The following is a 13,717-nucleotide window of genomic DNA, read 5'->3' on the forward strand; positions in this document are numbered from 1 at the left end:
ATTATGAACAATGTCATTAGGGTTACTCACTAAGATCTTTGTAGCTTACTTTTGTTGTTGTGTTCCTTTCAAGTTGAGGTAGACTCGATAGAAAAATATGAAGTTGGTAGCGCCTAACTTGGATCCTTGTATTGTTATAATTAGTATGATAATTTTGATAACTACTTGTATCTAGCTGTTTGACATAAATGTACAGTAGATGATTTTTTTTTGGTGTACTCTATGTTAAAAGTTAGGTATTATATAATGGTTTATGTTTAGAAATATTTTGCATTGCTCGTATAGATAATGATAGAGGTGGTTAGATCATATCATTGTTTCTACACCAAAGAATATCCCCACATTCAAGGTAAAACTGTTTACTCCCATGTTGTGTTTTTGGTTTGATCATACAAAATCCATTTAGATTAGTTATTGGGAATAACTTTAAACTTTATATGTGATTTCGTTGTTTATTGGATTGCTTAAAATTGCTTTTGGAATAGTTAATTTCTAGCAATATTTGCATCACCTATTTTGATTCCAAGGCCTAAAAGATTATGATGACCAGGAAATATGTGTATTCTTAAGAGAAAATTACAACTTTAGTCATTTTCCTTAATGTCTTTGCAAAAAATAGCCAAAAAACTCAACATTACAAAAATAGTCATCAAAATTGCAGATTGATTAGATCCATTTGCGATTTTGAGTGTTGATCTGCGAAGATACAAATGTTTAAAGCGTGTTTGTGCATTATCTGTTGTATGTTCGGAGATGGACCGGGTCCATCTACGACCACCTGTGATTTAGGCTTTTTCATAATATAAATTCCTAAAAAAAATTTGGAACCCTCATTTTTTTTCTTTAGGAAAACTTTCTCAAGCCTTTCAGAGGAAGCTATGCATCACAAATCATGTGCTAACTATACAAAAAAAAACTACTATGAAATATACTTATACAACCTGAAGATACATCAGAAATCATTTTTATAACATAAATCATATTAATACAATTGTGTGACATATTTATTTTATTCCGAGTCTCCTGAAGATCATCGAAGGTGAACTCCCACAACTAACTATCTAATAGATTCGCCAAACATATCATTTTCGTCATCAAAATTTAATATATATATATATATATATATATATATATATATATATATATATATATATATATATATATATATATATAGGGTTAGGTTCATTTGAGACCACCTATATTTTGTGAGACCGTGAGACGTATTTTTTTATTCTTTTTATTTTTTTTAGTTAATTCAAGTTCCGAAAATAATATTTAAAAAAATTGGATTTTTTCATTTATTTTGCATTTTAAAATTATTTTTTAGAATATGTACAGTGTAATACTCCCTCTGTCCCAATATTATTGTCCACAGACAAAAAACACACAGAATAAGAAAATCATTAATTACCACTAATTTTATATAATAAAATGACAGTTTTGTCCTTACTTTGCATTTAATGTTCAATTAAATGTTTAGTTGGTTAAGTAATAATGAGGAGGTATTTTGGTAAAAATATTATTTATTTTTAGAAGTAGACTATTATTTTAGGACAAACCAAAAACGAAAGATGGACTATAATATTGGGACGGAGGGAGTATTCTATTAGAATATTTCACGTATTTTTCAAAAAAAAAAAAACAGGATTCTTTTTTATTTTTTTTAGTTAATTCAAGTTCCGAAAATAATATTTAAAAAAAGAATTTTTAGATTTTTCCATTTATTTTGTATTTTAAAATTATTTTTTAGAATATGTACAGTGTAATATTCTATTAGAATATTTCACGTATTTAAAAAAACGGGATTTTTTTTATTTTTTTTAGTTAATTCAAGTTCCGAAATAATATTTTAAAAAAAAATTGGATTTTTCCTTTTATTTTGCATTTTAAAATTATTTTTAGATTTGGTCTCACGGTCTCACAAAATTAGAATGGTCTCAAATGAACCTGAACCTATATATATATATATATATATATATATATATATATATATATATATATATATATATATATATATATATATATATATATATATATATATATATATATATATATATATATATATATATAACATTACCACCACAAAATCACAGATAAAGTCAGAGAAAATCGCAGATGAACTCACTTCATCTGCGAACGTGTGTGGAAGGGAGGGGTATTTATACCCGAAAAGACCAGAAAAAAAAAAATTTAATTGCGAACATACAAGTCAACAATGCATGACCATGCTTTACAATGTTGTACCTTCGCAAATCAACAATCAAAATCGCAAATGGCTCTAATCCATATGCGATTTTTATGGTTGTTTTTGTAATGTTGAGTTTTATTGGTTATTTTTTGCAAAGAGATTAAGAAAAATGGCTAAATTTATAATTTTCTATATTTTTAATCCATGATTCATAAATCACATATATTATTGTTTTTTTAATTTATGAAATCATTGTCAATTTGACTATAACATCACCCTTTCCATCTCGAAGCACAAAAATAGATCACTTTTATTTTAAAACGCAAAAGAAGCAATCGATTTGAACTGTCGATCGTCATTTCTTTCTTATTTATTTCTAATGACATTTTTCCTTGTGTGTTAGATTTGATTAAAAATATGCAGTGATAATTTATTTTTCTGGTTGATCTAAGTATCAGATATTAATTCTGATTCAAAAGAGATGATGATTATTTGGTTATACGAAGATCGTGATGATTTGGATATACGAAGGACATGATGAAAGTGAAGTTATCAATGGAAGACGGAGAAGAAGAATGGTCGGGTTGTGGCTCATCATTTATTTGTAATAATAATATAAGAAATATATTGTAAAATGATAATTTTATATGAATAACAAAATAAATAGGAAGAAATTGTAAGATGGTATTTATTTATTTTTTATAATATAAATATAAATAAATTATAAAATCATATTACGCAAGATTGTTATTTTAGGTCATATCCGTAGATAAAAAAGTAAGACGACTAAAAACTAAAAATATTCCATTTTAAGAACAAAACTATTGATAAAAAGAATAATTAAACTAAAATTAATGAGCAACCACGTTAACCATTCTTGTAATTTACTCTTTTTTTTATATTATTAATATATATAATTAAATTTTTTAAAAACACAATGAGGAACAACTAGTTTTGTGACACTTTGGTACATGTTGGCACAGAATGCAATGCAGTGCACTCGAAGCAAAAGTCGGTGCAAGGAAGCAATCACTCGTACCTGCCACCTGCCACCAAATATATAGACTAAATTACAAAATTAATCCTTCATGTATTCCTGGATATGCAAGTTTGGTCCATATATCTGTCTTGATATCCTTATCTTTCCTGTCTTTCCTAGACAACTAGTTTGTAATTTTAAAAATCCTTTACATAACTTAATGACACTTCATCAAAAGGATCATGTACACAGTGCACAAGACAGACCATTTTTTTTGTATTCTCTTGCTTCTCTACTTAAGCGAATCTCATTTTTTTTCAATACAACTTTTTCCATTGAGTGTATGAATAAGAAACATATAAGTTGGAAAAAAAATATTGTATCTGCTATCTACGTATAAATCAAGTCAATATACAAATGATAAATAACTGATACAAGTGACCACACTTAATTCTAAAAGTCGAAAAGAGGTCGTCATAGATTCTCTTTTTATCGCAAGGATAAACATGGGCGAATGAAAACTTCTCATTATTATCATATAATTGTTTTCTCAAATTCTTTGGCATACACTTAAATTAGTAGGGACCCAAATGTCATTTTAAAATATGGATATAAATGTTATAAACTCATGTCTTAGAATGTTGTTAAAGTTATTGCTACCCAAATTTTTATGCACTTACAATTAACAAGTATTTTCTCTAAAAAACAGTCACCTAACTTGAAAATGATTGTTATTTATGAAGTGATACATGTACTTGTTACAATTAAAAACAACAAAGAAATCAAATAGAGAAAAACCTATTTAAAGTTGTCAAAATCACTTGCAATTTCAACATTAATCAGGCAAAAAATACTTCTAAGCACTATTTTAATGATTTAATCCCATCAAAACTTAACAAATTCCATCTCAAGATGCTTGAAAGGATTTATAACAGTTATTGTCTTATTGATGCTTTTAGGCACACATTCTTCTATTTCATCAGTAATAAACTAAACAGAAGTGTTATAAACTTAAAATCCAGGGACCTTTTCAGCTATTCCTGAATAATACAGGGGTGAAATAAAAAAATCCTTTTAGATTTAATGTCGCCATTGAATTTTCTTACGAAAGAGCAAGAGTGTTAGACAGACTGTCTTTGTTGCTTTGTGGACTCGACAGTCATTTGCCACCCAATTTTCTATTCTTCATGAAGACAATCATTTAATTATTATGAAAATTTTATTCATAAATCACAGAAAACCAAACAAACAAATCCACCAACAGCATTACTTTAATCCTCTCCTCTCTCCTTCACTTCATCATAAACTCCAAAACCCCACTCACTTCTACGGAAACAGAGCAACCTTTTGCGATTTCAAGCAACCCCCACATAAATCCACATTTCCACAAGCTTGATTTCATCTGGGTTTTGAATCTCGTTATCAATCGAACCTCAAATTCCAAATCAGATCAAGATTCAAAGCTCTGTTTTCGTGTTTTGATTGAATCGAATTCAATTTACAAATATGTACGGGAGAGATCCATGGGGTGGGCCATTGGAGATACACAACGCGGATTCGGCGACGGACGATGATCGGAGCAGGAACTTAAACGACTTTGATAGGGCGGCGCTGTCACGGCCGTTAGATGAGACGCAACAGAGCTGGTTGTTGGGTCCCGGAGAACAGAAGAAGAAGAAGTATGTAGATCTGGGTTGTATCATTGTCAGCCGTAAGATCTTCGTTTGGACGGTTGGATTGATTCTAGCAGCCGGTTTCATCGCCGGATTCGTCACGTTGATCGTCAAAACTGTTCCTAGGCATCACAAACACCCACCTCCTCCTGATAATTACACTATTGCACTTCAAAAAGCTCTCATGTTCTTCAATGCCCAAAAATGTAAGTTCAGTTCCAATTTTACCCAGATTTTGATCTATTACTTGATGTTAATCATCCATATGAATTCATCTCTGATTTGATGGTATCTTTTTATAAACATCAAGGTGTCGGTGGATCAATTTTTGCTAATAATGAATCAAATTCAACAGTTTTACTCGAGCTATATGTGAATTATTTAATAAATTCTGCAACTATTTGATAAAAGATCCTTATTTGTAGGTTACACTTTGACTTAACAAGTCAAATGGTCTCATCTTTACGATAAAAATATACAGAAAAGTGTCGGTGGATCAATTTTTTATTGAAGTTTTTAACAGTTTTACTTGAGCTTTCTGACACTTATTTACCAAATTCTGCAACTTTTAATGACTGAAATCTAACAGTTATAAAAAAGGATCAAAATTGCTAAAAAAAAATGCATCGATATACGTAACGTACTACAAAGATGTAATTTAAATGCATTAATTTTGTAAAACATAATGAAAGATTAAATCTTTATCATGGAATGAGGTTGATCCATCTCAAAAAGCTTATGTTATTGTTTTTTTTTTTTTTTTTATAACTGCAGCCGGAAAACTCCCAAAGCATAATAACGTTTCATGGAGGGGTAATTCATGTTTAAACGACGGGAAAGCTGATAAATCCGGCGCCGTTTTAAAAGATCTCGTCGGCGGGTATTACGACGCCGGAGATGCGATAAAGTTCCATTTCCCGAAAGCATTCGCCATGACTATGTTGAGTTGGAGTGTAATCGAATACAGCGCGAAATACGAAGCTGCTGGAGAGCTCAATCACGTTAAAGATATCATCAAATGGGGCACCGATTACTTTCTCAAAACCTTCAATTCTTCCGCCGATACCATCAGTCAAATCGTCGCTCAGGTGATTTTTCATACCTAAAATCGTCTTACTTGTTCATGGTGTGATCCAATTGCTAAACTTGCTTCCAATTTTAGGTCGGGAAAGGGGATACATCGGCTGGGCCAGATGACCCTAACGATCATAGTTGCTGGATGCGACCGGAAGACATCGACTACGAGCGACCGGTGACGGAGTGCTCGAGTTGCTCTGACCTAGCGGCGGAGATGGCGGCGGCTCTGGCTTCTGCGTCGATTGTGTTCAAGGACAACAAAGCGTACTCGAAGAAACTTGTTCATGGTGCTGCGACGCTTTGGAAGTTTGCGAGAGATCAACGTGGGAGTTATAGTGCAGGTGGAGCTGATGCTGCAACTTTTTATAATTCGAGTATGTATTGGGATGAGTTTGTTTGGGGTGGAACTTGGATGTATTATGCTACTGGGAATCAATCATATCTTTACCTTGCTAGTCACCCCAAACTTGCTAAGCATGCTGGTGCTTTTTGGGGTGGGCCCGATTATGGTGTTTTTAGCTGGGACAACAAGCTTACCGGAGCTCAAGTAAGTTCTCAAACTATAATAATCTATCGTTTGATAATTCAACAAAACAGGTTGCACTGTGTTTAGCTAACAGATACAAAAGCTTCAATTTTTTCCCCATCCAAACAAGGTGGGCGACGGACTCACTCTCGATCTCTCTTGTTTACAAAAGACGTGAATACCTTTTTCATCCTCATCGCTGAAAATAGCCTTAGAAAGTTTGCCCAGTATTATCAGGTTCACTTCAGTGTTTGTCGTGCAACACATGATAAGATACGACATGACATGACTGGACTTGACAAACTTATTAGGGTTATTTTCAATTATAATAATAAGAAAATAACATTCAAGCCATTTGTACGCACGAGATATCAAGGGCGAGTCCCATCCCATCTTGTTTGGGTGGGGGAAATTTTGAAATTTGTTTGTCCCATTTTGTTTGGGTGGAGGAAATTTTGAAATTTGTAATAGTTTCCAGTCCAATGTATGTCAAAAGCAATACATCCTTTTCTGTTTTGTCATTAAGTAACATACAAGAGCTTAAGGAACACTAGTTTACTATAACTTAATCGTTATCAAAATTGGTTAATTGCTTATTGATGATGCAAATTGTTACAAATTTTAGGTGCTATTGACACGATTGAGATTATTTCTAAGCCCCGGTTACCCATACGAAGAAACATTGCAAACGTTTCACAACCAAACAAGCATAGTCATGTGTTCTTACCTACCCTACTTTTCAAGTTTCAACAGAACAAAAGGTAAACCAACGATTTCCCCTTTTTGTCTATAATATTAAGTGAATAGATATTTTATATGAGCAATGATGATCATCTTCCATTTCAGGTGGATTAATCCAATTGAACCATGGGAGACCTCAGCCACTTCAGTATGTGGTGAATGCAGCCTTCTTAGCTACCCTCTTCAGTGACTATCTTGATGCTGCAGATACCCCTGGCTGGTATTGTGGCCCAAATTTCTATTCCACTGATGTACTACGCAAGTTCGCAGAGAAACAGGTACCCAAGAAAAATGAGTTAACATTCTTTTATTATTAATGTCACTTCTATAACCTATTAACATACTTTCGTGTTAATCTCATAGATCAACTATATCCTCGGGGACAACCCAAGAAAAATGAGTTATCTTGTGGGTTACGGGACCCACTACCCGAAGCAAGTCCACCACAGAGGTGCATCAATCCCCAAGAACAGAGTCAAGTACAGCTGTACCGGAGGAATTAAGTGGGAAAAATCCAAAAAAGCTAATCCAAACACCATTATCGGTGCTATGGTTGCGGGGCCCGATAGGCATGACGGTTTTCACGACGTCCGGTCAAATTACAATTACACAGAGCCAACCATCGCCGGAAATGCCGGTTTAGTTGCTGCTTTAGTGGCACTTTCCGGTGACCGGACAACAAAGAAGATCGATAAAAACACTATCTTTTCCGCGGTGCCGCCAATGTTTCCAACTCCACCACCACCACCAGCACCATGGAAGCCTTGAGTGGGTGGCGGATGGAGTTGAATTGGTGGTGATGTGTTTTATGGTGTGTGAGTTATAGTGAACAGGATTTTGCTATGGTTTAGTTTGTTTTAGGATGGGAAATGAAAGCATGTGGGCGGGAGGTTTGTAGCGATTTACTTTTGAGAATGATATCCCGTAAATGAAAGTGTATGGATGGTATACATATTATATATGTGTTTTTTTGAATGTAACAAAAACGATCAAATGTATGTATAATTCGAAACAATGAACAGTTTGTCACACTCGTGGTTGTTTTTAAATGAAATCTCTGGGTTTTTCAGTGGTTTTCAATTTTGTTATAGAACACTTTGGATCTTGTTATTGCCGATTTAAAAACAATATTTGTTAAGTATCAACTAATCTTGAGAGATCTCTTACGTAACCCTTAAGCAAAATGGTGGATGTAACATTAAAGCTTGGGAGGTATAAATGAGCAAACCAAGTGAAGATACCCCTTTTGGTCGGCCTTTTTAGAGAAAAAAAAATCTATTATGTAACTAACAACAATAAAAAAATATATATTAATATAGAATATAGATCATACAAAGAACTTTCAATAGCTTTTAGTTAACAACATAAATACATATTTAGATAAAATATGTTAGAACACTGAAACACCCACATCTTCTATTTCTTCAAAAAGTTTTCTCATTTTGATTTGGTTTGCATCCGGTTCATCATGTCTACCTTTTAAATAGGACTGTTCACTATTCGGATAAAACCGAATTATCCAATTGGACAATTCGGATTGGACTATTTGGTTCGGATATTCGGATTTTTGGATTGGTTTTCAACAAAACCGAATTATTAGTTTGAATTTCGGATTGGTTTTGGTTTTTAAAATAAGAAACGAATAGTCCAAAAAAACCGAATAAACATTTATTATTTATCTATCTATAATATATCTATAATTATTTATTAATTTTGTAATTTATTTTCAAAATAGGAACGTTTCACCCGATAAAAAAACATTAATATACATTTTGACTCAAAAGTTTTCTATCTATAAAATATTTAACTATAATATATATCTTCTTATTAGTTGCTTATAAATTTCAAATCACAACTAAGTAATTTGTTTTTGCTTTTTGTGTAAAGTTTAATAATATTATAATTATTTGTCGTTTTAAAATGTTTCGGTTTTTGAAAACCGAATTATTAAAACCGATCCAACCGAATTGTAATTGGATCGGATCGGATTGGATTTAAATTTAGTTTGGACTATTCGGATCCATGCTTTGAAAACCGAAATCAATTTGAATTCACTTGATTGGATCGGATCAAACCGATTCATCCACACGAACACCCCTACTTTTAAATTTCTTTTTGGGTTGCTTTGATATGCATTTCAAAGGAAACATTATCATATAGTGGAGGACGGGTGTCCACGTAACATGCCTGAGGTTTTGAACTTCTAGAATCTAACTAGGCTTCATTTCATCCGAGAATAATGACTTATAACGGTTACACTAAGTTCAAATCCGATTGTAGGTGTCTCTATTTTTAAGGGAAGGATTTAAAATCTAAGGGATAATTATTTCCTTGGTAAGTTCTTATCTTTGATCATTATCTCAATATTAGACCTTTCTACATCTACAAGTTTCATTTAATTATCTAAATACTTAATTAATTAACTGTTAATATTCTTTGACTAATGTTATATATATATATATATATATATATATATATATATATATATATATATATATATATATATATTTGCTCTTGCATGTAACCCAGAAACACATTGTCATTAATATTAATATTACTAAATAGTTGTAAGTGTCATGGATAATGAGTCAATCTCGATGTTCAATATTATGTTTCTTGATAGAGGTTTGTAATGATCATATTAGACAGACCACTGATCTTACCAACTCGGTCTCGTCTCGGCCAAACATTTGATTATCACCATCAAATCATCGAGGGGTAAAACTCTCAAAATGGAACACAAAAATATATTGATGTAAATGGTACAATACCTTATAATTAAGTCTCCACAAATAATCATCAAATCATATAGAATATATAAACTATATCAGTTTTAAAATATCAAACTATAAAGTAAGTAATCAAACCAACTCACTAATAAATCTAATGCCTATTAATCTAGTATGACCATCCATGAAAATGGTTTGGTGAACGAATCAAAATGGTTTTCTTCAGATGATACATGACTCACTATAATGCCTCCCTCTTCTACGAGCTTCCTGATGTAGTGGAAATTTATGAGTATGTGTCTTAAGCGCTTGTGACCTCGAGGTTATTTAGCCAAAACGACTGCACCCTCGTGATTGCATCTCGACACGATTAGTTATGTCGGGAACAACTCCTAGATCGATGATGAACTTCTTCAACCATGTTGCCGCCTTTGTAGCTTCATTAAGTACAATATACTCTAACTTTATCATCAAATTGGCTACGGTCTCTTGTTTAGAACTTCTTCAAGTCATCGTTCCTCCATTCATCAAGAACACAAATCCCGACTAATATTAGGATTTTGTCTCTATCATTTTGGAAACTTGCATCTACATAAACCTTTATGATTAGCACTTTTTTACCACCATAGATCAAGAATATATCTTTAGTCCTCTTAAGATACTTTAAAATGTTCTTCTTTGTGATCCAATGACATTCGCTTGGGTTAGCCTGATAACGACTCATCATGCTCAAGGTACATAATACATCAGGCCTAGTACATATCATGACATGTATGATCGATCCTATAACATAAGCATATATGAATCGACTCATCCTATCCAGTTCTTCACTAGTATTGGGACATTTGTAACTTCCCAAAATCCTAGGTAATATTTTTCATTTTTAAGATAATAAAACATCTAATTTAACAAATTACGTTCAGTCAAGACATTTGTTCATAAACCATTATTCAGGAATCAAAGTTATAAAGAAGGCAATGCCGAAACTCAAATTATAAATCTTTCGATGTGTGTGTACAGTCCCGCCTTCACAATCTAATAAGTACATGCAAACTATTTAGTCCACAATTATAAGCACATAGCTTAGTGAGTTCTCCCCAAAATATCACATACAACACAACATAATAATGAGATATGTTCTAACAGCAGCCTTGGAACTATCAACAATCTCGAATGTCATATACAACACACAATATAATCAACTATGGGTTTACAACAACCCTAGGGACTATCTGTAATCCTAGTGGGCTAACATCAAGCCTTATGGATTAACAACACACCTCATGGGTTATTAGCAACCGTAGAGATTATCAGCAGTCCCATGGACTCACAACAGTCTAGGAGTTATCAGCAACTCAGTTCACATATAACAATAATCAACAGATAAGACCCGATTAGTCAACATACACTACCACATAGGCAAGTATAGTGAGAAGACTCACCTTGCAAATAGCAGCTAACACCCAAAAACTCGCACACTAGGTAGATAGGTACAATGAGACACCTAACAGCAACAAAGAAGTACCCTCTCTTGTCTACACCCTAAAGCCCCAAAATTGACCAATAGTCAAACATGGTCAAAGTCAACGGTCAAGGTCAAAGTCAACCTCAACAGGACTCCATGTCATGGCCACCCATAGGCAACGTCGTGGGCACTAAAAGACTAAACAGTCGGGATCCCTCCCCAGTCACCACTTCGTGGCCTCCAAATTCCTTATCGTGAGAACTGGGTTCCAGCAACATAACATATTTGGATCTTAACTTGTTAAGCCCTTCCTTCAAACTCTCTAGAACCCTTCCTAAGGCCTAATATTTCACAAAGATCAGTGATTTTCAGTCTTACATGTCCGATGCATGTCTAATACTCAAACTTAGGTCAAAATGGAAAAATACCACCAAAGATCACATGCATGAAGCCCAAAATAGCAACAAACTTTAAATTTTAAACATATGTCCACTAAGAGACCTTAATAATCCATAAAGTTGCTAACTTTATGAATTTCAAGCATTCTACTCAACCCAACATGAAGAAAGGTGGGCAAAAACCTAGATCTAGAATGCTTTTATGAAAAAGGTAGAGACTTTATACCTCCCAAAGGTCAGGAACGATGTGAAGATGCAAGATCTATGCTAGAACCAAGCAACCAAACACCAAAATAAGCTCTTTCTTTCTTTATCCCTCACAAGAATGGCTTCACACACTCAAAACATACACATGGAGTCTAGGATTTAGAGGGAATTCAATCTTAGAGAGTGGAGCTACAAAAATGAGAAACCCTTGGAGTTAATGCCCTTAAATAGGGCCCCAATCCCGAAATTAGGGTTTTGGCCCAAAACAGCCTCCACGTCGTGGCCAGTTATATGTCACGTTGTGGTGTTGCGCAGATACACATTCTTCCTCATCCAATGTCATGTTATGGACCACCCAATGCCACATCGTGGCCATACAAAATTCCAACTTTTAAAATGAATAACTTAAGAAAAGAATTCTTACATACTAGATGTTACAACATTGTTTCTTACTCAAAATGATACCATGTTGTATAGGCACGAGGCCTCTCTTAGAATCTTGCATCTTGAATTTCTTCAAGATCTTATTTAACTATATACTATGGCTTAATCCAATTAATAGATTAGACTTCTCCATATATATCTTTACACCAAATATGTATGTGCCATGTGGCATCTCCCTTGTCCTTCATAGCGAAAGATTTCGTAAGCTAATCTTTGACACTTTGCAATGTTAGGATATTGTTTCCTATGAGTAGTATTTTATCAACATATAATACTACGAAGACTATAACACTCCTACTAACTCTAACATATATGTATTGGTCATCTTCATTTCTCAAGAAACCGAACTCTTTGATCTTTTCTTTGAAACATACGTTCTATCTACAAGATTCTTATTTGAGTCCATAAATGGACCTCTCAAGCTTTCACACTCTATTTGGATACTTGGCATTTACATCTATTTACCATATTTCATAATCATGAAATGTAGTTATGAAAAACAATATCCTAACAGAGTTGACCATTTCCACTGGCGAAAAAGAATCCTTATAATTAATTCCTTGAGTTTGAGTGTAACCTTTCACAACAAGTGTGAGCTTTGAATGTTTATATATTCTCATCCATGTTGGTTTTCTTCTTAAAGACCCATTTACACCCATTAGTTTTAAGGATATGTGTAGGATCAACCAAATTCCAAACTTGGTTATCATACATCGATTGAATCTCATTCTTCATTGTATGTTGCCATTTTATAGCCTCTAGGCTTGCCATCGCTTCCTGATAGCTACACCACTCATCATTACCATGTAGATTTTCATCCTCCTTAGTGATATGGAAACCATACAACTCATGTTGGCGGTGTTATCTATTATATCTATGAAGAGGAGATAGTGAGATGATAGATTCCTTAACAAGTATGTCAACCTCTGGTTGATAGCTAGTGTCTATTTTAGTTTCTTCATTGGTTGACTCTTGAATCTCATCAAGATCAATTTGGCTCCCTAGTTCCTTGAGATATTAGCTCCCTTTCTCAGAAGACTGCCCTTTGAGAAACATGCACTTTGTTCTCAAAATATTTGTAAAACAAACAACCAAAGGAGTCTTTGGGATAACCAATGAAGTAACACCTTTAAGATCTAGGTTCTAATTTGCCGAGCGCTTCATGATAAACGAAAAGCCTCACAATCCTATACTTTGATACATTGAAGATATGGATGAGTCCATTTCTATATTTCAAAATGTATTTTAGTTACCTTCTTAGTTGGTACAAGATTTAGTACATATGCGGAT

The 13,717-nt window shown here is 33.3% G+C and overlaps 1 protein-coding gene across 1 annotated transcript; it reads left to right on the forward strand.

Moving 5' to 3' along the window:
- The first annotated feature begins 4,300 nt into the window (after nucleotides 1-4,300).
- LOC111911793 (endoglucanase 25) lies at nucleotides 4,301-8,253 on the forward strand. Its single transcript, XM_023907533.3, has 6 exons — nucleotides 4,301-5,046; nucleotides 5,615-5,928; nucleotides 6,003-6,464; nucleotides 7,069-7,204; nucleotides 7,290-7,462; nucleotides 7,548-8,253. The coding sequence occupies exons 1-6, from the start codon at nucleotides 4,674-4,676 to the stop codon at nucleotides 7,950-7,952; spliced, it is 1,863 nt and encodes a 620-aa protein (XP_023763301.1). The 5' UTR covers nucleotides 4,301-4,673; the 3' UTR covers nucleotides 7,953-8,253.
- The last annotated feature ends 5,464 nt before the right edge of the window (nucleotides 8,254-13,717 follow it).

The sequence above is a fragment of the Lactuca sativa genome, chromosome 9, assembly GCF_002870075.4.
Source record: "Lactuca sativa cultivar Salinas chromosome 9, Lsat_Salinas_v11, whole genome shotgun sequence".
Classification (NCBI taxonomy): domain Eukaryota; kingdom Viridiplantae; phylum Streptophyta; class Magnoliopsida; order Asterales; family Asteraceae; genus Lactuca; species Lactuca sativa.

Bases quoted from the DNA above. Each gene is read 5' to 3' on its own strand.
- LOC111911793 (XM_023907533.3), top strand. From the start codon at position 4,674: ATGTACGGGAGAGATCCATGGGGTGGGCCATTGGAGATACACAACGCG. The intron at 6,465-7,068 runs GTAAGTTCTCAA...TACAAATTTTAG, and splicing joins ACAAGCTTACCGGAGCTCAA to GTGCTATTGACACGATTGAG. The intron at 7,205-7,289 runs GTAAACCAACGA...CTTCCATTTCAG, and splicing joins AAGTTTCAACAGAACAAAAG to GTGGATTAATCCAATTGAAC.